The sequence below is a fragment of the Ostrea edulis genome, chromosome 5 (genome assembly GCF_947568905.1).
Source record: "Ostrea edulis chromosome 5, xbOstEdul1.1, whole genome shotgun sequence".
In the NCBI taxonomy this organism is placed as follows: Eukaryota; Metazoa; Mollusca; class Bivalvia; order Ostreida; family Ostreidae; genus Ostrea; species Ostrea edulis.
In genome coordinates this window covers 42,019,620-42,043,866 of record NC_079168.1, presented here as the reverse complement: position 1 = coordinate 42,043,866, position 24,247 = coordinate 42,019,620, and the positions used below count along the sequence as shown (strand labels likewise).

Genomic DNA, 24,247 nt, shown 5'->3' with positions numbered 1-24,247 from the left:
CCGAATTTGAATTGTCGATCAAGGCCTTTAAATGCATGGCAAAATGGGGGATTTTTTGTAGATTTCGTAGGTTTTGGGACTAACAATACTTTTAGCTAATACTCAAGTGATCGGGAAGGGGTACGTGAGATCAAAAGTTCAATGTCTGACAAAAAACTAAATTCACATAGTTTTCACCAAGACCCCCACCCCCCTTTAAAACTAAATATGATGAATGTTGAAACTAATTGATTAACAAGTAAAAACATACAACTGTAAATAACAGCCGCTTGTCTTTTTAATTTGCCACTAAAGCGTAATCGATGTTGGATGACAGAAACTTGCGGGATGTTTTATCCTCATCCCCCTAACTATTTAAATTCATATTTTTATCTGACATCGATCTTTTGATCTCGCCCATAAGGCCTGTGGGCCTCTTGTTTCTGCTGTCAACATTGCAACACAAATTCGGATTTATTTTCAATTTTTGTTTTTCAAAAATGTGTATTTACCATAGACATTCAAAGTGTCTGGTGATGATATTCAGTGGGTCTATTGCTAATTGCAAGTGGCATCTTATCAACTTGGAAGCCACCATGTATATTACTGTACACTGACAAACCATATTAATTTCACACTGTTGTTTTTTTTTTCTTTTTGGTTACTAGAACTAAATATACTAGCCCCTTTGCAAAAAACTGTCACCAAAATATACAGCTAGCATTCAATTTTAGTAGCTTTTGATATTATCTTAAGAAACTGGTTGTATGATTATCTATAGAAAAATCTTGAATTCATTGTAGGATCCCAGTATGTTGTCTTCAGGGTGGCATCCACATCAACACAGAAAACCTCATCAGGTTATGGATGTGAAGACTAAATTGAAGGATTTGTTAAGTTTCTGGCAACAGCTACAAGACCAGTGTGAGGACAGGCAACTGCGATTAGATAATGTACTTGGCTTTCAGCAGACATATCAAGAAGCATTGGAGAATATTTCTTCATGCTTAGATCATGCAGAACGAAAATTGTTTCACTCAGATGCAGAATTTTATTCCGGTGATATGCTCAAGGACAATGAGGTAAGAAAAAAAGTATGTTAGATAGTGTCAGTGATCCCTCATAGGGGGAGACAAATTAGTATTGTCAGTTCCTTCTTATTATGTAGTGATTGTAATGTTTCTCTTTATCATTTTCTTTAAACCTTTTTAAAAATAATTAAACTCATTTTTATGAAAATTCCATGACCTTACCTTCACAATTCCCAGAGTTGAGAGAGCGATTCAGTAGAAGAAAAAGCGGGTCCTCTGGCAATTTGCACCTACTGTAATTTGAGACACCTAATTTCACTACACACCAAACCCCCATCCCCCACTCCCCATTTTTAGGAAGAATGTCTCGATTCCGAAAAAGAAAGACCCTCTATACAATCATCTGAGAAATGCTATCCCAAAACTCTCCCAGACCAGTGTTAGAAATGCTCAAGCAAAAACACATGAAAATGTTACACATATCAAAACAATTCTTTGATGGACATGTAAAATATCACTAGTAACAGAGAGTCCACAAACACTAAAATCCTAAGTAGTCCAGTGTAACAGGAAATGTCACACATGGCCACTAACATCGCCACACACACAGGGCAGGGATAAACTTGGACAGGCACACCACATCAGAGGACATCACAACTTCCAGGACAGCAGACAGAATACCCCAGGAAAGCCCTCTGCCTAGTAATAGGGGTTATTGCAAACTTTGCTATCCTCCCCCTGCTTTTTGGGGCCTTGTGAGTATTAACCTAGTCATTCTCTTTTGTACCACCTCCTAATGACTGTGAATGATCATCCATGGTTCACCGCCACCCAAACCAGGGACGTAGCCATCATCACCCCAAGACCAATGGGGACTCGTGAAACCACCAGCAACAAACCCATCCCTCTCATTACATAGAGGTTGTCAGGAAGAAGCCTCTCGGTCTGAGAGGGAACACTCCTATCCTACCATCAGTGAGCCCAACCAGGCCAGACACCGACACAATCCAGACCCCCCCCCCCAACACAGCACAACCACCAAATGACCAGTGCACCAAGATACATTTGTCAGGTGCCCTGGTAAAAGATACCTGATGCCAATCCATTTGTCTAAACACCAGAGACCAAGTGACTGTCATCTGACACAAACTGCTCACAACCAGTAACATCCACCATACTAACATCCCATCCTTTAGACCTCTGATTTGTGAAAGAATCAGAAAATAGAGCACAACATACCTTACCAAAATCATTTTTGTTGAAGAAGATATTGACGAAAATGTGTACAAAAATGCCGAAAAAAGTTGTGGCGCTTCTTTGAGCCATACAGAGCTCCGTCAATTTTCACATTTCAGAAATTTAAATGTGAATAGGCAGAACTATGAACTCAATTTACAATCATTGAAAATTTGATGTTGATATCTTCAATAGTTTCCGAGAACACTCCTGAACAAATTGGCACCCTAAATTTCAGAAAAACGTCAATATCTTATGAAATAATTGATGCAATAATTGATGTGATCAAATATTTTAAAAGGTCCTTTTAAGTTCAAGTAAATATCTATCATCCCTAAAAATTTGACGAAAATTGGTTGACACATCCGAGAAATCGCATGAACGAAAATTGTAAGGAAAAAAAGAAGAGAAAGAACTTGAGAATAACAGCAATATTTTCCATTGGAGACATAAAACCTTAATAAACCGTAGAATCACTCTAAGATCTTCCATTGAAAATAGACCTTTATAAGAAACGGAGCAAAAACAATATGCCCACAACATTATGTTCGTGGACATAATAATAAGAAACGTTCCTAAACCATAAAAGACTTTGTTCTAAACCATTCACCCCTTTCTTACCTGTAACTGTCTATTCTTATGCCCCCGAGATCGAAGATCGGGGGGCATATTGTTTTTGTCCTGTCTGTCATTCTGTAAATCTGTAATTCTGTCATTATACCCCCCGCAACAAGTTGTGGGGGGGTTTATACTGGAATCGGGTTGTCCGTCTGTCTGTCCGTCCGTCTGTAGACGCAATGGTTTCCAGGCTCTAAAGCATTATCCTTTCTACCTACCGTCACCATATCATATATATGGACTACCCATGGGATGAAGATGTTCCCTATTAATTTTGGGATCCAAAGGTCAAGTGCACTGGACATCGAAGTAGCAATATGGTTTCCGGGCTGTAAAGCGTTATCCTTTCCACCTACAGTCAAAGGTCAAGTGCACTGGACATCGAAGTAGCAATATGGTTTCCGGGCTGTAAAGCGTTATCCTTTCCACCTACAGTCACCATATCATACATATGGACTACCCATGGGATGAAGATGTTCCCTATCGATTTTGGGGTCAAAAGGTCAAAGGTCAAGCGCACTGGACATCGAAGTAGCAATATGGTTTCCGGGCTCTAAAGCGTTATCCTTTCCACCTACAGTCACCATATCATACATACGGACTACCCATGGGATGAAGATGTTCCCTATCAATTTTGGGGTCAAAAGGTCAAAGGTCACGCGCACTGGACATCGAAGTAGCAATATGGTTCGGTTTGTCATGCCATTTGTTTTTTACACTCAGTAAAGAGGTAATTTATACCTATTACCAACACCCTTTGGGAGATTGGGGTAAGCGGGGGTATTCTTAGTGAGCATTGCTCACAGTACTTCTTGTTCTGTCTGAAACTTTAACCTTGCTAATAACTTTTGAACAGTAAGTGATAGAGTTATTATATTTCACATGAGTGTTCCATGTGACAAGACCTTTCCGTGGGTACCAATATTTTTTACCATGTGACCTTGACCTTGGAGTATGACCTACTTTTTGAAAACTTTAACCTTGCTAATAACTTTTGAACAGTAATTGATAGAGCTTTGATATTTCGCATGAGTATTCCTTGTGACAAGACCTTTCCGTTGGTATTAAACCTTTTGACCTTGACATTTAACTTTTAATTTTTTTTTTACATTGGTCATAACTTCTAAATGGTAAATATTAGAGCTTTCATATTAAACGTGAGCTTTTCTTTTGACAAGATCTTTCTACTGGTACCAAGATATTTGCCCTTGTGACCTTGGCCATCTTTGGAATTGGCCATTATCGGGGACATTTGTGTTTCACAAACACATCTTGTGTAAAAACTGTATTACAAGTTTGAAAATACCGCATAAGAATAGACAGCTTCCAACTTAATGAACAGTTTCCAGTCCAATATGCCAGAAAATGAATCTTAAGAACAAAGGGCTGATGTCACAAAAAGAATTTAATTCATACAGGGATATTTTGAGGCAAATATAATTGAAATTGGGACAGTTTCTTTGGGGTGTGAAAAATTAACAGATGACAACAGACTGACAGCTGAAAGATGGACAGATGATGGACAAAACTTATGTGAGCTTTAAGCTCAGGTGATTTAAAAATTTAAAAAAGGCACCCAAACTTAAACATTTGGACATTTTGGTTTAGATTTGTTTTAACACTTGAATCTCTTGTGTACTAGGTTCTTCAACGTGAAATTAGATCCCTTCAAAAGGACATATCAGCCATGGAAATGATGTCTAAAGAATTACTATCGTCAGCCAGTCCAGAGAATCAGGACATCATCAAATACAGTCTTAAAGATCTAACTGATAGAGTTCATATGATTGAGCTCCAAGCACAGTCGAAGGGAGAATCACTCAGAAATTCATACAGCCTTTTGAAAGAGAACAAGGTGAGGAACGTGAATCCATTTCCATTTGTAATTCACTGAACTAAAGGCTGGATCGAAAATCAAACCAGGCCAAGCCTGGATTTTTTAAAAAGAAGTTAAGTCGAAATTTGGACTTAAGTTGGAGATTTTTCTCATATTTTGACTGCTCAAATAGAAGAAAACTCAAACTCAAGTTGGAGATTTTTTTGAGAAATCCAAGCCTGGATTAATTTCTATAAAAAAAACTTCAGCTTTAAGTCTAAGATTTAACTCAAATTTTTACTGAAATAAGTAAAACTCGAACTCAAGTTTGAAATTTTTTTGAGAAATCCCAGCCTGAGTGCAAGAGTGTAACCTGGAGGCCCAAGTTTGATTAATATATTAGCGCATAGTAATTGTATTAGAGCATATAATCAATATGCAAGTTAAATAATTGTGGCATTCCATGACGATATATATTTTTTGTTATTTCTGAAGCTTAAAAACATACTAAATGTTTGTTCCAATGTAATTTGTTACCTGCCTTCTTACAATGTAAGTCAATAAACTAATAAGTAAAATTGAAACTCTATTTACTCTTTTAATTCTAAATTTTTAGATTATAACTATCATATAGAAATTATTTAATGTTTCCACATGTATATTCTTCCTTTGATTTATTATTAGAAAATATGTGTGAATGTATTTTTATTTACCAATTTCTGTTTACCTATAAATTCTATGGTGTTTTTATATTCATTTTCAGGAGGAGTTGAGAAATCTCAAGGAAGAATTGTTAGAATTAAGCAAAGGACTATCCAAGTTTGATAAGTCATTTCCTGTTGATCAACATATTTCAACTTTGCAGGTAATTGGTTAACATAAATTTGTATTACATGTGTCTTCGTACATTAGCCTTGGGTCATCAAGTTCAAACAAAGGTTTTTATCCAATCTTACACAAAAATGTGACATAGTCCAATAATTGTGTGTTTGTCCTTAAATGATAAATTAAAGATCACAAAGTCAGAGTCTCAATGTTACACAATGTACAATTAGCTTCATGCTATCCTCAATAACCTTTTTTTTAGTTCACCTGAACTGAAAGCTCAAGTGATCTTTTTTGATCACCTGTTGTCTGTCTGTAAACTTTTTACATTTTTGACTTCTCCAGAACGACTGGGCCAATATCAACCAAATTTGGCATGAAGCATCCTTGGGTAAAGGGGATTCAAGTTTGTTCAAATGAAGGACCATTCCCCTTTCAAAGTGGAGATAATCACAAATTTATAGGGTGTTTTCATTTAAGAATCTTCTTCTCAAGAACCACTGGGCCAGAAAAGCTGAAATTTACATGAAAGCTTTCTGACATCTAGTGGAGATTCAAGTTTTTTAAAATCATGACCCTCCTGGGGTATGTTTGGGCCACAATAGGGGATCAAAGTTTTACAGGTGAAGGGAACCAAATTAAATGGCACAAAGCATCCTTAGATGAAATTTGTTTATACGAAAGGTCATACCCTCTACAAGTACAAGGACATTTGATAATTAATGAATTTGTAATCAAGTTTAATAATTAAGTTTTATAAAATAATGAATTTTTAGTCATTATCTTTGGGGAAAAAAATTCTTAACCAAGCTGCTTGTATAATTATAGTCTTGGTCAAGTTTGTTTATTGCTAGGAACTGCTGTTCAGGTGAGTGAATTGGCCCATGGGCCTCTTGTTTGGATGACTGATCACTAGATGTGAATGTTTCCTTTTTTCCATTTTTGTTGAAAAAGCAACCGTCTATGAAGTCAAAAAGTCTAGTCTTTAATCAATCGTGAGGAATGGTCTTGTAAAGTGTTGAAAAGTCGTACATTTTGATGTTGTTGATTTTACCAATCAATTTAAACAGTATTTTATTATGATAATTCATAATAGAATCGGGCAGCAGGCATTGCCTTCATAAGTCCTCTCCTCTCAAATTTACTAAAAGTTCTGTAGAATTTTTTTAGAATCCACATTTCATTAACACCACTTCTGGCATATGTAGCAGCACAGTACATTTGAAGTTTCTCCTTCACAGCTGTTAATATTTTCATGATGAGCAAAGATAGGGGCTTGGTAGAACATTTATTGGATCCAGCAATTTATCTTTGTAAGGATTTTTGTGAAGTTTAGGAATCTAGTGTAGACCGTGTACAGTACATCATATTCACCTGACCCAGCATATTGAATGGAGTGAATTAGCTGATAAAAGTTAGTCCAGACTATATATCAATGTATATAACAGACATCAACATCAATTTCCACCACAAAACTTTTTCTGAGTTTGAAAGGTGTCCTCATTGCACAATCAACATGCAACACTTCTATTATACATGTACATTCAGGGGTTTTATGTGTGATACATGTACTCAGGTCACCATTAGGGACTTCTTGTTTTAGCAGATTTTAGGTAATGAATATGTTTTCTGTGTACTGATTCTACTAAATTAATGAATCATTCAGAAAATGGAGGCTCAAATAAAGAAATTGGAGTGTAAATTTGAAGACCTCAAGAAAGAAGGAGAGGAAATTTCTTGTCAGACACCTCAAAGAAAACCACCGTCTGAATTACAGTCCATTAACACCAAGCTGACAGAAATAAAGCAAATGGTAAGTTACAAATAAAATTTAAAGATAATTTGAGAATTAAGTTAAATTCAAAGATAAGAAAGAACAAATGCAGCACTAAGGTTGGAGTGGATCCCTTTTGAGGTCCTGATCATGTATCATAGAATATGGATTGATGTTTTGGTTTTAGCTGAAGTAAGCTGAACCCTCATCTATCAAAGTTTGTTTGTTGCCCATCAGTCAGTCTATAAAATTTTCTTCACGTTTTTATTTTCAAGATTCACAGTCATAAATTAGTCACATATCTAATATAAACTCAGACTTCTTTAAAGACCAAGGTTTTCAACCAACTCGGTTTTCCTCAGGTAAGTTAAGTAAGGGGTGGAGCTAATTTAATGAAGGTGTGAAGCCCCAAGCCAGAGGAAACCCTTGCTTGTATATACCATCCCAAATACACGGGGTGTTATCAGTGTTACCTGCATTACCTGTACGTTTTTGTAAGATTGAAAAATTCATGGTAGTCATAACGCATGGCCTACAAAAACAGTCAGGACATTCGGATTTTCCGACAGTTCCTTCGATAACTGGTCCAGACGAAGAATTTGTTCTTCCTCTGGATCCTAATTCCAACCATTATATAAAAGAAAGAGCCCTTACAGTGGCTAACTTCTCTTCCGATAAGTTGACAGTTACATCAATCTAATTAAAATAAGATGTTAGATCCGCTCGCGTATTCGCATACATGTGTATGCGAATATACGAGAGGATTTAACGTCTAATTTAATAAGATTGCAGTTACATACACGTTTGTCGCCATGTTTCGAGGGAAAATTACACTTATAAATTTTTAAATGAGTGTAAACAAAATTTTAATGTACAATACATTTACTCATAATTAATCTGTTTAGCATAAAATCGATGTCCGTGTAAATTATAATCTAACAATACCTAATAATTATTATCAATCGTACCCATTCCTAAGCATACCCTACTATATTCTATTATAATTGATGTAATTGTATGCAAAATTTACGACTATTATTGTATGACTATCTCTACATGAAAATTCCCTCTCCAGTTGGATTACGCGGTAAGCATCAAAAGATTGCACGGGCGCCTCGATCGCCTGATAAGATAGATAAGGTGTACACAAAGACTAGTAACTAAATGTCCATCAATTTCTTGCATCCAATGTGAAGCTCAATTTCTCCTGATTGACAAGGGTTCACAGGCCAGGTAAATTTGAAGGCGGTGCTTATTTTCTCGGTCTTTAAGGTATTTATGCAAATGTTAAAATTTCATTGTACCCTGAATCAAAATGTTTAAGCCGCTGATTTCCTTAAGCATGATATCTGAAAATTTATGACATATCTAGATACCTTACATCACTCCTCGTCTTATATATAGTCGTAAATTAGTTGGGTATCTAATATAAAGTAACGCGTTTCTCAATATAATGCTTAAATTCCATGATGCCTCAAATCAATGCCTGATTTCCTTAAGTGTGATATCTGAAAATTGATGGCATATTGAGATACCGAATGTCTCATCTTATCATATCTATAGTTGTAAATTAGTCATGCAGATATCTAATACAAACATGGTCTTCCTAAGGGTATTCAAGCAAATGTTGAAATTTCAGGGTATCTCGAATCCAAATGTATTAATTAGCTGATATCTGAAATGGATGGCATACCAAATATTTGAAGGTCTTAATTCAATCTGTATGATTATTCAAACCCAGTACCTTTATCTGATAGCTGGTTATCAGTAATTATAACCTTTATATCTTGTAGTAGCTGGCTACTAGTAGTTAACTGTTCCTGGTTCAAGTAGCCGGCTACTAGTACCCAACTTTTTTCTCTTTTTAAGTAGCCAGTTATTAGTAGCTGGTTACTAGTAACTAACTTTATCGATCTAGACTAACCAGATCTCCTTCCTGGAGCTCTAGAAATCATACTGAAGCTGTCATGTTGTCATATTCTGCACATTAGTGTGTAAATTTGTAACAAATTCCACATTTTCTGGAATATGTACATGTAGCAGGCCAGAATTCAGTAAGTATTGACTGGTGGTCTAATAGATCACTTTATAGTTACTTGAGTTCAGGCAGATAAATATACAGAAAAAAAAGTCAGAAATACTACATATTTTATCAAACAACAAAATATGTCACTTTAGGTAATAAAATTTTTACTACAGAAAATGGACTTATGTATCTTCAGCTTATGGTGTCAGATGACATCATGGGTCTTAAAGTTGTCCTCATTGAACATGTTGGCAACAATCACATACATGTATGTTATACATATGTACCTATATAAATGTGTGTGTTGACACTTTGAGGATGAGGGAGACATCTGTTTTTCTGAAAGAAAAAGCAAACAAAACATGATCTAGTGAGAATTTTATGTTTCAACCAATATATTTATTTCAACAGATAGCAGAAAGAAAAGAAGGCATTCTACAGTCAGTCTCTGTACAGAAGCAATATGAACAAATGTTGAAGGATTTTGCGGAATTCTTGGAAACAGCAAATGATAAAGTGAAGATTGAAACTCTATCATTCAACAGTCAGGAAGAACTGAAAAAACAGCTTGCATCCCATCAAGTAATGTATATATACTCATGTTTGTGAAAAGAAAGCAAAAGACAAGGAAAAAATATGAATTGATCCATTCTGTGATGTTGGAATTTAATGTAATATACTCATTATACTATTCAGTATTTAGTGTTGTCAAACGACAAATTTTTGATACATGATCAATTATTTTTCGGATTGAGTACAGTTACTTGGACACACTTTTTAACTCACCAGGCTTGGATTTCTCGAAATAAACTTTAAGTTGAAACTTGGACTTAAGTCTGAGATTTTACTCTAATTTTGACTGCTCAAATAGAAGAAAACTCAAACTAAAGTTTGAGATTTTTTTAAATAGAAGATCATTAATTTCAGTTCTTGATATTAAGACATATTTTCTCTCTATGGCATTTTTTGCCTTTTCCGCCACCCATAGATATTTCTAAAATTATGACTGAATTCTTGACATCAAATTGAACTTTTGATATCAAAGACATCAAATAAATCTTTTTTCAAAAAACTTTAACAGTTAAAATGAAGGTATTAATGATTAATTAATGATGAATAATTGATATGGTATCAAGAATTAAAAGCAATGAATACTGAAAGACACCCCCCCCCCCCTCCCCCCCTCAATGCTGCCGTTTTTATGTATGTATTGCTTTTAAATGTTTTCTGACATTTCTCTATTGTAGGAATTTTTCAGTGACCTGGAAGAGCATAGAGCAATGCTGGATAACCTGGCTGCACAAACCAACCAGTCTGTCCGACATAAACATATCAACACACACTCAAGACTAAATAACCAGACACAAGTCTTACTTGATAAGGCCAGCTTGTTTGGACAGAAACTTTTGAGAACAGCAAGAGAATGGACAGAGATACATCAGAATTATCAAAAGTTGCATCAGTTCATGGATGATGTTGAAAATCAAATTCCAAAATCTATGTTTGAAAAAGAAACTCCCGAAACTATTCAGGAGAAAATCAGTGTGTATGAACAACTACAAAGAGACTTAAATGGAGAAAGGCCAATCTTATTTCAGTTTGTTGACAGAGCAAGACAACTGCTGCATACTGTTGACTGTGAGCCACTAGAAAAGGATGTTTCTGATATAGCTGAGAAGTACATTAAATTGAACTCAGAAGTCAGCAATGCACTGAAAAGGTAATTTAAAAAAATGTCCTTGAGATCATGAAACAGACTTCATCAATTCATTGCAAGAGGATATAGTAACGGGGTCACTCGTGACTCGTGTGCGGATGAGTATGTTTGTGAGTGTGTATGTGTAACACTGAGCTTGTAGGTCGCATTTTTTTTTCTTGATTGATTTGATACTTTACGTGTAGCTTTCTTATCAAGAGAGGAAGAACCCCATTTATTTTGGGGTCAAAGGTCAAGGTCATTACAGGACTTCATAGAAAAATCTTGCATTTACTGATTGCCTCGGTTTCCAGAGCTCTTGTTACTTGAGAATTCACATCATAGATATTACCAGGTATATTAAAAGTTCTCCCACACTTAACTTTATATGTAACATTTTGTACAAATGAAAACAAAAATCAAGAGCTTAGATCAACTTCACCAAACAGCAATCATCCTGACCCTGCATATAAACATGCATGTATACTGATCAGAAAAAGAAATGCATAGCAGTAATTTTTTGCCGAATCTTTTCAAAAAAAATTTAAGCTCACCTGAGCTGAAGGCCCTCAGTGGTGATGCCTTCTCTGAATTATTCAACACCATCAAGTTATTTATCCATTACTGAATGGTGATGCATGAGTTTTTATGTCCCAGTAATTTGAGATTTCTGGGGCATACAAATTTTGGTCTTTCCATCTGTTTATTTGTCCACAAAATCTTTAACCGTGGCCTTAACTTTTGAATGCGTTGTTATAGGGGTTTCATGTTTCACATGAGTATTTCTTGTGACCAGACCTGATACTGAATATCAAAATTTTTGACCTTGTGACCTTGACCTAGGGTGTGATCAACTTTTGAAAATCTTAACTTTGGCCATAACTTTTGAATGGTTGGCGATGGGGCTTTCTTATTTCACATGAGTGATTTCTTTTCACACTTTTCTTTGCCATTAGACAGCAAATTTTTTGCCCCTTGGCATTTGACCTACTCTTGAAAAACTTTAGCCTAGTCCATAACTTTTGAATGGTTTGTGATGAGGCTTTCATATTTCACATGTGTATGCCTTGTTACAAGACCTTCTTTGGGTACCAGATTTACATTGCTTCCATATTGGAGCATCAGTTTTCATAAACACATCTTGTTATATATTGTCCCTATTTCTTTTTGCAGTTTAGAGTCTATTGGACAACAGATGGAATTCTTTGAAAAAGAGACATCAGTTTTGTCGTCCTGGATAACCAATGCCATGGAAAAAATATCCAAGATAAGAAAATTGTCAGACAGAGATCAACAGAGTATTGGAGTGATTCGTAGCAAGGTCGACAAACTACTGGTATTAATCTTTTTCAACCTACGCTTGAATCAGTTAAACATTATGAAGCTCAAGTTTTATGCAATGTTCACAGGTTACATGAATCTTTATGGAATTCCTATGAGAATCTGTGTGGTTGGCTTGAATTTTCAAGGATTGTTGGCCTAAAGTGACCGTGTAGCCTGCAGCCTGAGAATAACTTGGCCTCTTGTTTGTAAAATATTGTAGATGGTTTGGTTATTTTCTCTCAGCTGAAAAAAACCCACCTTGTTACAGAGATGCGGTTTAATTATTACATTTTCAAGAGTGAAAAACTGTAATTTATTCATTGAATAAAATTTTATAATTTTACAGTTGTTATTACACTGAAAATGCTATCTTCACAGTGTGAAAATAACAACCTGAACTATTGAATTGTCGGAATATCAATCTGCGAAATTTATATTCACATTTTTTAATTGAATTTTCATGTTTCGTGTTTGAATAATCAAATTAAGATTGAATTAAAGTTGTCTTTATGTGTGTTTTATCGGTTATCCATAACAATTAGGCCTTCAATAAATGTACTATGCAAGGTCTTCAGAATCCTCTAGAAGCCATAGACAGCATCCAGCAAATAAGCAGTTAAAAAGAAATACAGATTGGCATTGTTAGCAATTTAGTGTAACTTCCTGGGTGAATCTACCATGACACAAAGGCTTTTGCTCATGCAGGTGCATATTAATAAATTGAAAATGTTTCTATGGTGGAGTGACATTGTGAAAAGGCTCATGGTAAACTCTAGCAAGTGATTCCAAGCACTAAAATCACAAGCTTTTAGAGCTACAGTCTCAACAGAGATTTTTTAGTTCTTTACTAAAAAGTTTTTGGTTCATTTTAGGAATTCAAGAAAGAAATGAATCAACAAGAAGCTCTGATGTCTAAGGCTCTTCAAACTGGTAATCATCTAGCTCAAAGCAAATCGTACAATGCAAAAGAAGCTAGAAGCAAAGTTGACTGGATTTTAAAAAATTGGAACAAAGTTCGTGACAATGTAGAAGAAGCAGAGACATATCTACACCAAGCTCAAATGAATTTAATGCCATCAAGACAAGCATTGAATGAATTAACAACTTGGTTAGATATCATGGAAATAGCAGTAAAAACAGAGAAGGAAAAGTCAAAACAGTCATTTGCCGATTTAGGAACTTCACTGAGAAAGTTCAAAGTGAGTAGATACAGTTGATTAATAGAATAAATATCTTAGTCCAGTTGCACATAGTGGCACATCATTCAAATGTATATAATACACTGTCATGTGCAAATAGTGTATGATAAAATTTAAAGAAAATCAAATAACAAAACAGAAAACTATTTACAAGCATTCGAGATCTTCTGTGAAAACGTCTGACCAGAAACATGTCATTGTTTAATACAATTCATACAATCGTATTTACACAAGTGTTAGTATACTGAGCTAGCACTAAGTTATCACCATAAGGGCTAAATGTTAAAAAATTGTAAGTCTTGGAAAGAAAAGACAGAACGCAGGCTGTCCTTTTCCTGAATAAATTCTGTCTGATTTTTTCAATGTTTTGTACACAAAATGTTTTTCCCCTGACTTCAGATATACTGGCGCAATAATGAATCTCCACTCGTTCTTTGAACACATCTCACTATGAATGATGGGTAATCAACCTTCTCGTGTATTTATATATGTAATGCATACTGATCAATGCTAAAAATTGCTGAGAAATTCCATTGATAGTTTCATTCATATTTCTGTGAATGGCATATGCGTCAGTTTCACTGGCGAGCAGTCTTAAAACTGCTTCAAGTCCACTCAGTGTTGTCATGTTTTCACCGGAAGTTGTAACATTGTTTCCCGGAGTGTTGTCCAGAATTGGGAGGCCGGATAGTTGACGGTTGTCATCTTCAAAAAATTCTGACTGAGAAGCAAACTGCATTTCAGGTTGACTAGCAACTGGATATTGTGTGTTTTCGGTGCTGGTAAAAGGTGCAATATCGATGTTTTCAAATTCGCTGCCAAAGCAACCATCAGGATTCGAGTCGTAATCACCTGGAAGACCATCCGTTTGAATTTCCTCGGTGTTTACCCAAGCCAAATCGGTGTGTGATGGACACACGTCGTCTTCTGTCGCTGAGTACAAATCTTCCGGCATAGAGGTGTTGAATGGAACCAGGGAAAAACTGAAGGTTTGACCGGGCGTATGTGGAGTCGTTGGGTTAGGTGTGTCTGGGTTTGGAGTTGATGGTATACCGGCTTCGAAAGGCGACAAACTCGTTCCGAATTACAGTAAATGTGTATTGTCTTGGATGGGCGCAATGTTACTCTGATTCATGGTGCATTGCGATGCATGCCTCCGCAGATTTTCTTCCAACATTTCTATTTCTTTTTTTAATTCTTCAACTTGTGTGGAAAGATTGTCATTCTTGTCCTTTTCTGAGTAGTAGGCCTAAGACAGTGAAATTCATGATCAACAAACCATTCTTAGATTTTCGTTATATTTGTAATTAATTCCAATAACAACTATAAATTATCTCAAACAAGTTCAATTCGTAAATAAGTACCTGCATCACATTGACTTCACAAACTTTTTTTCTTTCTGCATTTTTTTGCTGTTATTTTCATTATTAATCATAATCAATTTATGTATGTACAGCTTTTTATTGGAAAACAGTTGTCAGTTTTAAAATCAAAGACTAGGTTCGCATATGGTCTGTTTTGAAAGACGAGACATTGTTTTTGTCAGTTTTCTTCTTCTTATGTCCCCGAACACAATATAGTGTCTGTAGTATCCTTATGCACTGGATTACTAGAATTAGACATGATCGATTCTCACACAAACAAGCATCAACATCATTTGCATGCTATTTATTTAAGGGCAATAATCCAAAAGTCACAAATATAGTTAACAGAATTGTGGTTCTTAACTATTACATTTCTCCTTTCCTTAGATTTAAACTTAAATCAGTGAATCAAAACAAATCTGAGGTTTGAAATAAATTTGGAAATTAATGTTTTGTTTGTCAAATGTGCAATGAATATAAAGAAAACTTCACTGAAATTTACACAACTTTCAAAATTTCACACAGTCAATTTTTTTTTTAAAGTCAGATCATGTTAAAACAAAGTCCTTAAACCGTTCAGGCAATTTGTGTCCACAGATTGGTCTTGTGCACTCAGAATCTCCAACTGCAGTGGTATCGAACATCGGATCACCGGTGCCATTGGTTAATATCAGAAATTGTCAGATTTTGGATTAACGTTAGCACTGTTTGAAACATTCACATCTGCAATGGACTCAGCCCTTTCGATATCCTCATCAACTTGATAGTTACCATCTAAATGAAAGTTTTTTTTATGTATTTCACATTTTGACGATAAGTTCCAACATGTGGTGCCTTTAGCACAACCTCATTTCCAGTCTGTTCAATGACCTCATATGACTTTGTCTCAAAAGTAGATGAAAGTTTGTTTTCTTTTTGTTGTTGAACCGGAACTTGGCCTCCTACTTGTACAGGACTATACTTTGCATTTCTGCTTCTGTCGGCATATTCTTTTCCTTTCTTCTTTTCCACCCAGTCCTTGACTCATATGTCTTCTCTATCTTCCTCCAGCAGATTAGGAATTTTGGTTTTCATTGGATATCAGTAAATTAACGTGTTGGGTGCAACCTTTGTCACTGTGTGCAGTGTATTTCTATATGCTGTCAGAAATTTTGTTAGCTCCTTTCTCCAATCTTTTCCTTCGGTTTTATTCTGGAATTCCACTTCCCTATTCGCCTATCTATGGCCAAGTGAGCTAAATGGATACTTACTAAATGGATTCTGATTTACATTTCTTATTTCAATAGGACTTCAACATAGAACTTGGAAGTAAGCAGTTGACAGTTGACTTTGTCTATCAATCAGCGTTACATACTTCTGCAGAGGAGTTGCATTCAGCAGGATCATCTAGCCAGACAGACTTTGCAGAGAAACTAGGTCAGGCCAACAAGAGATGGCAATGTTTAGAACAGGATATCAAGCAAACCTTAGGAAACATGGAACTGTTACATAGCAAACTGCAAGAGTTTGACAGAGAAGTGGGCAAAATTGGTGACTGGTTTGGTGAACAGGAAGAAAAAATCACTAAATATCACCTGATTGGACATGAAGTCAGTGTGAAACAGACGCTTGCAGACTGCAAGGTAATGTATGATAATATAATTGATATGATACTTAGTAAGGTATCTGAGCAAGTATACAAACTGAGAAGCATGGGTCTAGGGCTTATATCACCCCGGTGACTAAGATACCTCTGTCTCACCCTAAAAAAATGAGGTGAAAAAGCTATTGGATTCGATCCCTTTTTCTGTGGTCAACAAAAGCAATTCTACTTACAAAAGTTAAAATTTTATAAATAGACACCACAGACGATGGTTTCTGAATAGTTTTGATAGTTCCCTTTGTTTTCTGTCATTAGAAATGCTTTGGATACAGACCCTGCTGAATACCACATGGTATCCACTTGTGAGAATCTTCCACAATTTTAACCTCAAGGTGTTGGTCTCCAGTTTTGACTTTGTTTGTTGTTACTAAAAATAGTTAACAAATTAAGTAACATTTGATTGGTTGATAAAAATATGTGATATAGATAGTGAGCAATAGGGTAGAAAAATATAAATTTATAATCATTATACCCCCCGAACAAAGTTCGGGGGGGGTATATAGGAATCACTCTGTCTGTCTGTCTGTGCAGATTTGTGTCCGGGCTATAACTTCTTTGTTCTTTGACTTAGGCATACCATATTTGGCATACAGGTGTATCACCATGAGACAATGTGTCGAGTACTTTCATAACCTCTATATGACCTTGACCTCAAGGTCAAAATTAAAGGTTTTTTACAATGGATTCGTGTCCGGGCCATAACTTCTTTGTTCTTTGACATAGGCATACCATATTTGACACATGAGTGTATCACCATGAGACGATGTGTCAGGTACCTTCATGACCTCCATATGACCTTGACCTCAAGGTCAAAATTAAAGGTTTTTACAATGGATTTGTGTCCGGGCCATGACTTCTTTGTTCTTTGACATAGGCATACCATATTTGACACATGAGTGTATCACCATGAGACGATGTGTCAGGTACCTTCATGACCTCTATATGACCTTGAACTTTGACCTAAAGGTCAAAATTGATTATAGGGTTTTGACATAGTCATACCATAAGACATGTGTGTATAGTCATGTACATTCATTACCTCTTTATGACCTTGACCTTTGATCTCAAGGTCAAAATTATAGGTTTATGCCATGGATTTGTGTTCGGACTATATCTTCCATTTTCTTCTACAAAAGCATACCATATTTTTACACTCAGGAAAGAGGTAAGTTATACCTATTAACAACACCCTTTGGGAGATTGGGGTAAGCGGGGGGTATTCTTAGTGAGCATTGCTCACAGTACCTCTTGTTCAAATTGTCTAATAGTATATTGTTTAACAATATGTTTTGGCTTGTACATTGTATTAAATGTTAAAGCAATTTCTAAAAATATTTTTCGATCAAATGAGAAACAAAAGTAATGCAAAATATGCCTGTCCAATATATTCAGAAATGCACAATACTCAAAGAGAAGATTAAGATCATAGTAAACCATTTTTTAATTGAAGAAAAGCGTTCTTTCACCACATTATAAAGCCTTGTTAAACATTAATCACCATGGGGAACATGTGCACCAAGTCTGATTATTCTAGTTTTGTTAGCATTGTTTATCCTTGATGATTACCAAATCAGGCATCTTTTTTTTCTCTTACAATTTACACCTTGTACTTATACTTGGTACACTGATGAGTCAGTTGGCTCAAAGAAAATTATGTTCAGAGTGACTTTGACCTTTCCAAAATGACCTTGGTCCAAAAGTCCTTGTCTCATGGAATATTTGTGATCAATAATATCAATTTCTGATGAAAGGTTTAGGAGATATGAGATCAGACAGACGGACAGACACGACAGCGACTATATGCTACCCAGATATTTTTCAGGGAGCATAATATAAAACTATTCATTTTATAAAATATGGATATTTGTCAATGTTTGTAGATTAGGAAAGTTAACCATTATTTCTCTTGTTCTGTAATTATTTATCACCTGATTACTCATTTTGTCTCTAAGCATGATATTTTGTTGGTAAACCAAATGAAGGAATCCCATGACAATTGTGTAATTTGAAGAAAAGATCACTGGTGTGATATGGTGAAGCACTGATCATCTTTGTGTAACATATAGTTCACATTTGTTGGCGAATCATAAATTTGTAATACCGGTAATCGAGAAAATTTATCAAATTAGAATTGAAAAATCTGTCATGAAAATGTGTACCTCATACATTTTGTCTCAGTTGGAGTGTTTTTTACCTATGACATCACACACAAATATGCATATTATCATGTTTTGAAATATGCATATAATGAAAAGCACATTTAATGTTTGAAGGGTATCATGTGTATATCAGTATTTAGGAACAATTAAGTAATGTTAGGAATCGTCTAATGTTTACCTGTTACTGAATTGTAGATATTACAAGAAGCACTGAAGTCCAAAGAAGATGAAATAAATGCAGTCAGGAAAACGGGGAATCAATTGATGCATCTCAGTTACAGTGCTCCCAAATGCCAGGACCATATCCAGTCAAGTTTGAACAACTTAGATGCTCAGTTGAAGAAAATATTATCGAAAGTGCAAGAACTTGAATCTGTATTGGATGATTTTCTTGGTCATTGGAATGCCTTCAATTTGGAGCTACAGAAGATAATCATGGTGCTTTCAGAAACTGACTACTGCTTGAAAAGATACACCAAAGTAGGACCAGATTTGAAAGCTCTCAAATTACAGGTGGAAAAACTAATGGTAAATCATTTACATCTTTTCTGCATTGCAATTTCATTAACAATTCAAACAAGGTTTATCAAAATGACCAATACTGATGATTTCAATTTAACCGATATTTTAATGCAAAGAAAATAAGAGACTGATGCTGTGGATTTGAATTGATTTAAAAATAAACAATGTTTCAAAATAAGCGATATTTCAAAATAAGCGATTTCAATCTACAAAATGTAAGTGCACAGGAGTAAGCTATACACTTGTATAACAAAGTTCTTTAAAACATTCTGATGATACAGCTTTATCATACTACACTGTAATATGGAAACATCTTGAATTGCTGATTAAAGTTTGTCTCATAATATCTATGAGTTAAACCAGAAATGAGTATTATATTCTTTCTTAGTACATTTTAGTAACAAACTACATTTGTGATATAGATAAAGCACACAAAATTTCACTTTATTTTATATGGATACTCACTTTTGCCCCTACTTAAGGTTGAACTCCCGACCTGCGGAACCAAATCTCTTAGCAGCATGTGACCAGTGTGCTAGACCGCTCGACCATCTTGGCAAGTCTAAAACTTGCTTTCGATGACGATGGAATTCTCACCACGCTGTCACATGCTACACAGTCATTGAGAATGGAAATGGGATGCAATTCAAGAGAATCACACATGATATACATTGTATTTGAATTGTTTTTGTACACCGAAATAGCAATGAACTCTTAAATGATCATAGCTGCCCTAAGTAAAGAAATATTTGATATAGAAATATTTCAAATGCGATCAGAATTTGCTCAATTCAGAGGGTAGGGTTGGGCCACAATAGGATATCAAAGTTTTATATGGGAATATACAGGAAATTGATAAAAACAAATTCTTTTCAAGAATAGCAGGGCCACACTAAATCATATCAAAATGCAAACATTCCAGAGTTTTGTGGATTCAAGGTTTTTATGCCACCAATACTAAAGTCGGGGACATATTGGTTTTGTCCTGTCTGACTGTCTAAATCTGATTACTATAACCTTGCTCTTAACTTTTGAATGATGTGTAATAGGGCTCTCATACTTCATATATGTGCATTTTTTGTGACATTGACCTTGCGAGTTTGACCTACTTTTAAGAAAACCAAACCTGGACAATATCTATTCTGTATTATATAGATTCCTTACATATCATGCCATGATGTTTGACTTTGTGACTTTGACCTTTAAGTTTTACCCAAATTTCAAGAAATGTTTTAATCTATAGGCACTATCTCCTGAACTATTTCTGGTAGAGCTTCCATATTTTGTATATAGGTTCCTTATGACAAGACCTTACATTTCATACCATGATTATTAACCATTTGACCTTGTATTATGGTTATGTTGTGTTCTTTTGGGTTAGAGTGGGGCCACAACATGGGGCTAAAAAATTTCATGGGAATAAAGATTTTAAAAATCTAGAAAATACAATAGCTAAACAACAGCAGGACCAAGGTGACTCAGGTGAGCGATGTGGTCCATGGGTCTCTTGTTTATGTTTCAGAATCTGTGTGAAAAAGTTGAACAGTGCCACCCAGGGCTTCAAAGGCTTGTTACTATAGGAAACCAGCTTACTGAAGTTTGTGAATTCCAAGCGAAAACAGAAATTCAAAAGACCATGACTGAAGTTCAATCAAGGTATGTTAGATTGCAAATTTTTTTGTCCTTCTCTAAACCCCATTCACACAGCACTATGATCTTACAAAAAAATCACCTTGATCAGACTGTTATTTGGAAAAAATATTGGATTGGGACTGAATCGGCATCAAAATCAAGGAATTTGGCAAATTAAGGTCATTGCAAGCATACTACAATGCTTCATGCTCCTAACGCGCTTTCACTTCCATTATACACAGACCATCGGCTGATTTTACTGTGGTCATTCTGCATTGCCGCTACAACATACAAGATAATATTACAATATTACACAGACCTAGAAGACTGTACAATGATGTCTGTGCACTGTTGCCAATCATATCGCATTTCTGATATGCTTCTTGTACGTCGTGAACATAGAAGGTCCACAGGGCCGTCAATCTCTGTATTGGGTCCAATAAACGGACCCTTCCCAATTGGGAAACAACACCCCCCCCCCCCCCCCCCCCAAATTCCCAATTTACTTGTCTAGAAATTCCCAATATCACAAACTGTTACATTGTGTGTATAAAAAAATTAAATCGTGTTAGTTTCATTTTTACTTATAACTTCTTGCACATTTTCAACAAGGCTTGAAAAGTAAAATTTCCCAATTTGACCCAAAACATCAATAATTTTCCCAATCTAATGGGACCCTGTACCAAAAAGGACAGTGACAGCCCTGAGGGATCGTAGGGTGATCATAGTGGGAGTATGGTAGAAGCTTTACTAAAATTAAGTTCCCAACTGAGCTGCTACTACAGGGGTCAACATTAACGTTTGTCCGCTTGTCCGGTACCAGTGGAAAAACATTTCGGACATGTGAATATTGATGGGCACTTGTCCGATTGGACAAGTGCTTTTTTATGTAAAGAAGTCTCCAAACAATTTTGTGAAAAGTTTATCGGTAGTTGAGAGTCGGAAGTACATGTGTAATGCATGGAAAATGAACTTCGATCACGATATCAATCGCTATGTAAACTAGCTGAGTCAAACTCAATCGGGATTGGTGTTCAGTTATTGTGTACTACTTTCAATCCATTCTCTACCCAGAGTTCCGTGCACTCTGCGAAGCTTGCGTAACGCGCCCTCTGGTGAGAGAATACTTTCAATCATCCATGGATCTTACGAAGTCATTAATTCAAGATAGGAAGTCTAGATAAACTTTTGTTTTATGCGTTTGTTGTTTTTATCAAGAGAATAAGATAAAAAAAAAATGAATCAAGCAGGTATAAAAATAGACTATACATTAAGTAAATTAAATACAGTTTTCAAGCTGATAATATTAGATCCTTTTTTTAAAAAAATTCGGACAAGTGAAGTTGGAAGTTCGGACAAGTAAACATCGTTGTCCCTTGTCCGAATGGACAAGTAGGAAAAAAAGTTAATGTTGAGCCCTGTACTATAAAAATCTATCCACGATGCCGCGATGCTGCTTGTGCTTCACCCTGTTTCTCTCATGATTTGCCACATTTTTGGCCATGTTTTGATCATAGTAGTAGCTGCTTCTATATGTGAATGAGGGTTAGCATATTTTTTTGTATTTTCTGTATATTAATCACAACTATGTGATAAGCAACCTGAAAATTTTTCATTCTCACATTTTTTATCAATTTCTGCCAGATGGAAAAGAATGTCCACGGAGCTGAAGGAAAGACTAAATATGTTTGAGGAGACCTTGAAGCAATGGGAAATATATGAGGAAGAGTATGCCCAAGCTAAGCTATGGCTTGATGCTAAAGAATTACTTAGTTGGGAGTTGTTAGCAAAGACAGAATACAGCAGTAGCCGAGAGGAATGTTTGGAGGCAGCTAAGGTTTGACCTGCTTTTCATCACTGTCAATTATTTCTAGGAAAAAAGATCTCAATTTTGATTCAGACTATAAAGAACCATGTGCATTCGGAGAACAGCAGTTTATGATTTCTGTTATTATATACAGTAATATCGGTCTCTGGAATATGGGTTATCTCAAATACCAGCCTTATGTCAAAGTCAATCGCCAGTCCCGGCCGTAATCCCTATATAAATGATTTTAAAAACTCCTGATATCTCGAACATGGTAACCTCAAATACCCCGCTTATGTCGAAGTGTCTTCAAGGTGCTGAGGTTATGTTTAATTGTTTGAACATTGTATATTTTTTAAAATAATAGATGATATAATGTACTTGATTAATACCATGTGTATTCACTGTGCTTCATAAGGCATTGTACCCAATAAGCATTAATTTTTTTTTTAATCTGTCTCTTTGGTTTCATACATGACAGGTTCTTTAAAGCAATACAAGCTGTAACTAACAGTAAATAAATTGAAAAATAAAAGAACAAATGTTTAAGATATTTGTGATTGAATTTATATAATTTTATAGAATCAGAGTGAATCTTAAGAAATAAACCCGTAAAATCAGCAGAAAATGTTGATTCATAAATCATTGTCATACAGTCAGTAATTCTTGCTCGTAATCTCCGATGTGCATTGACCTCGGAGTTCACCAATTTGGGATAAAGCAAAAGAGGCACTGAGCACGTGTCAGATTTGTAAACAATTTAACATGCCAATTTTATAGAAAATTCATCACAAAAATTTCATTTGAGTGGCATATTTGCATAATTATTACATTTTTACACTTGTAGTACTTCTTGTCATTCAAGAAACAATGTAATGTTTTAAAATAAACAAAGCGTGTAGTTATTCATGCCAGTTCTGTCTTTGTGTATGACCTTGGTCTCGGCAACCTGATTGTGTTTGACAATCATCGTTCCCATGTCTGCGTATATAACGCAATGGCGGTATATACGAAACGCTCATTGTAGGTATGCTCTCAAACAATGTTCCCTTGTTTATTTTGCTGAATTTTTCTTCAGGTCTTCGGGACTATATTAGTTTTACCGATAGCCGTTAGTTGGTGCATAATTAGATAGTTGAAAAAATACCGTCATGCAGTTACAGAGAATGCAATATTGTAAGCACGAGATCGGCATGGTCATCTTATTTTAGATACAAACTGTATATACAATAGACTGTTTTACAGACAAAAAGAAACGGAAATGTTTTTGTTTGAATTATTACAGCAACTTTAATTCGTTTACTACTGGGATAAAAAATAACAGAAGACTACGTGATTGTTATTTAAGGCCATGGCAATTTGTAATCTAGTTCGTCGGATTCGCCGCTTCTATTTGTAACAAATCCAAATTATAATATTATCAAAAAATAATATCCGCCCGCGTGTTCAAAAATATCCGTAAATATTTTTTAAAGTTTTTACAACAAGCGCACAAATAACCTTGATGTATATGCTGACAAATGACAGAAGCGCGGGCTCTCGAGAAATTTCCTAACAGTGTAATACCGTTAAGTTGATATTCATGATGTCTATCGTAA

General features: G+C 35.4%; 1 protein-coding gene across 3 annotated transcripts in view; it reads left to right on the top strand.

Moving 5' to 3' along the window:
* The window catches only part of LOC125652301 (nesprin-1-like), a 120,834-nt gene that overhangs the window by 60,149 nt on the left and 36,438 nt on the right, over window positions 1-24,247 (top strand). For all 3 annotated transcript variants that reach the window (XM_048881378.2, XM_048881376.2, XM_048881377.2), the window contains 12 exons: window positions 783-1,061; window positions 4,507-4,719; window positions 5,444-5,545; window positions 7,172-7,318; window positions 9,717-9,887; window positions 10,553-11,025; window positions 12,175-12,337; window positions 13,197-13,523; window positions 16,174-16,509; window positions 18,884-19,216; window positions 20,733-20,866; window positions 22,487-22,679. In XM_048881378.2, the coding sequence (XP_048737335.2) occupies window positions 783-1,061; window positions 4,507-4,719; window positions 5,444-5,545; window positions 7,172-7,318; window positions 9,717-9,887; window positions 10,553-11,025; window positions 12,175-12,337; window positions 13,197-13,523; window positions 16,174-16,509; window positions 18,884-19,216; window positions 20,733-20,866; window positions 22,487-22,679 (2,871 nt within the window). The remainder of the gene's footprint in view (window positions 1-782; window positions 1,062-4,506; window positions 4,720-5,443; window positions 5,546-7,171; window positions 7,319-9,716; window positions 9,888-10,552; window positions 11,026-12,174; window positions 12,338-13,196; window positions 13,524-16,173; window positions 16,510-18,883; window positions 19,217-20,732; window positions 20,867-22,486; window positions 22,680-24,247) is intronic.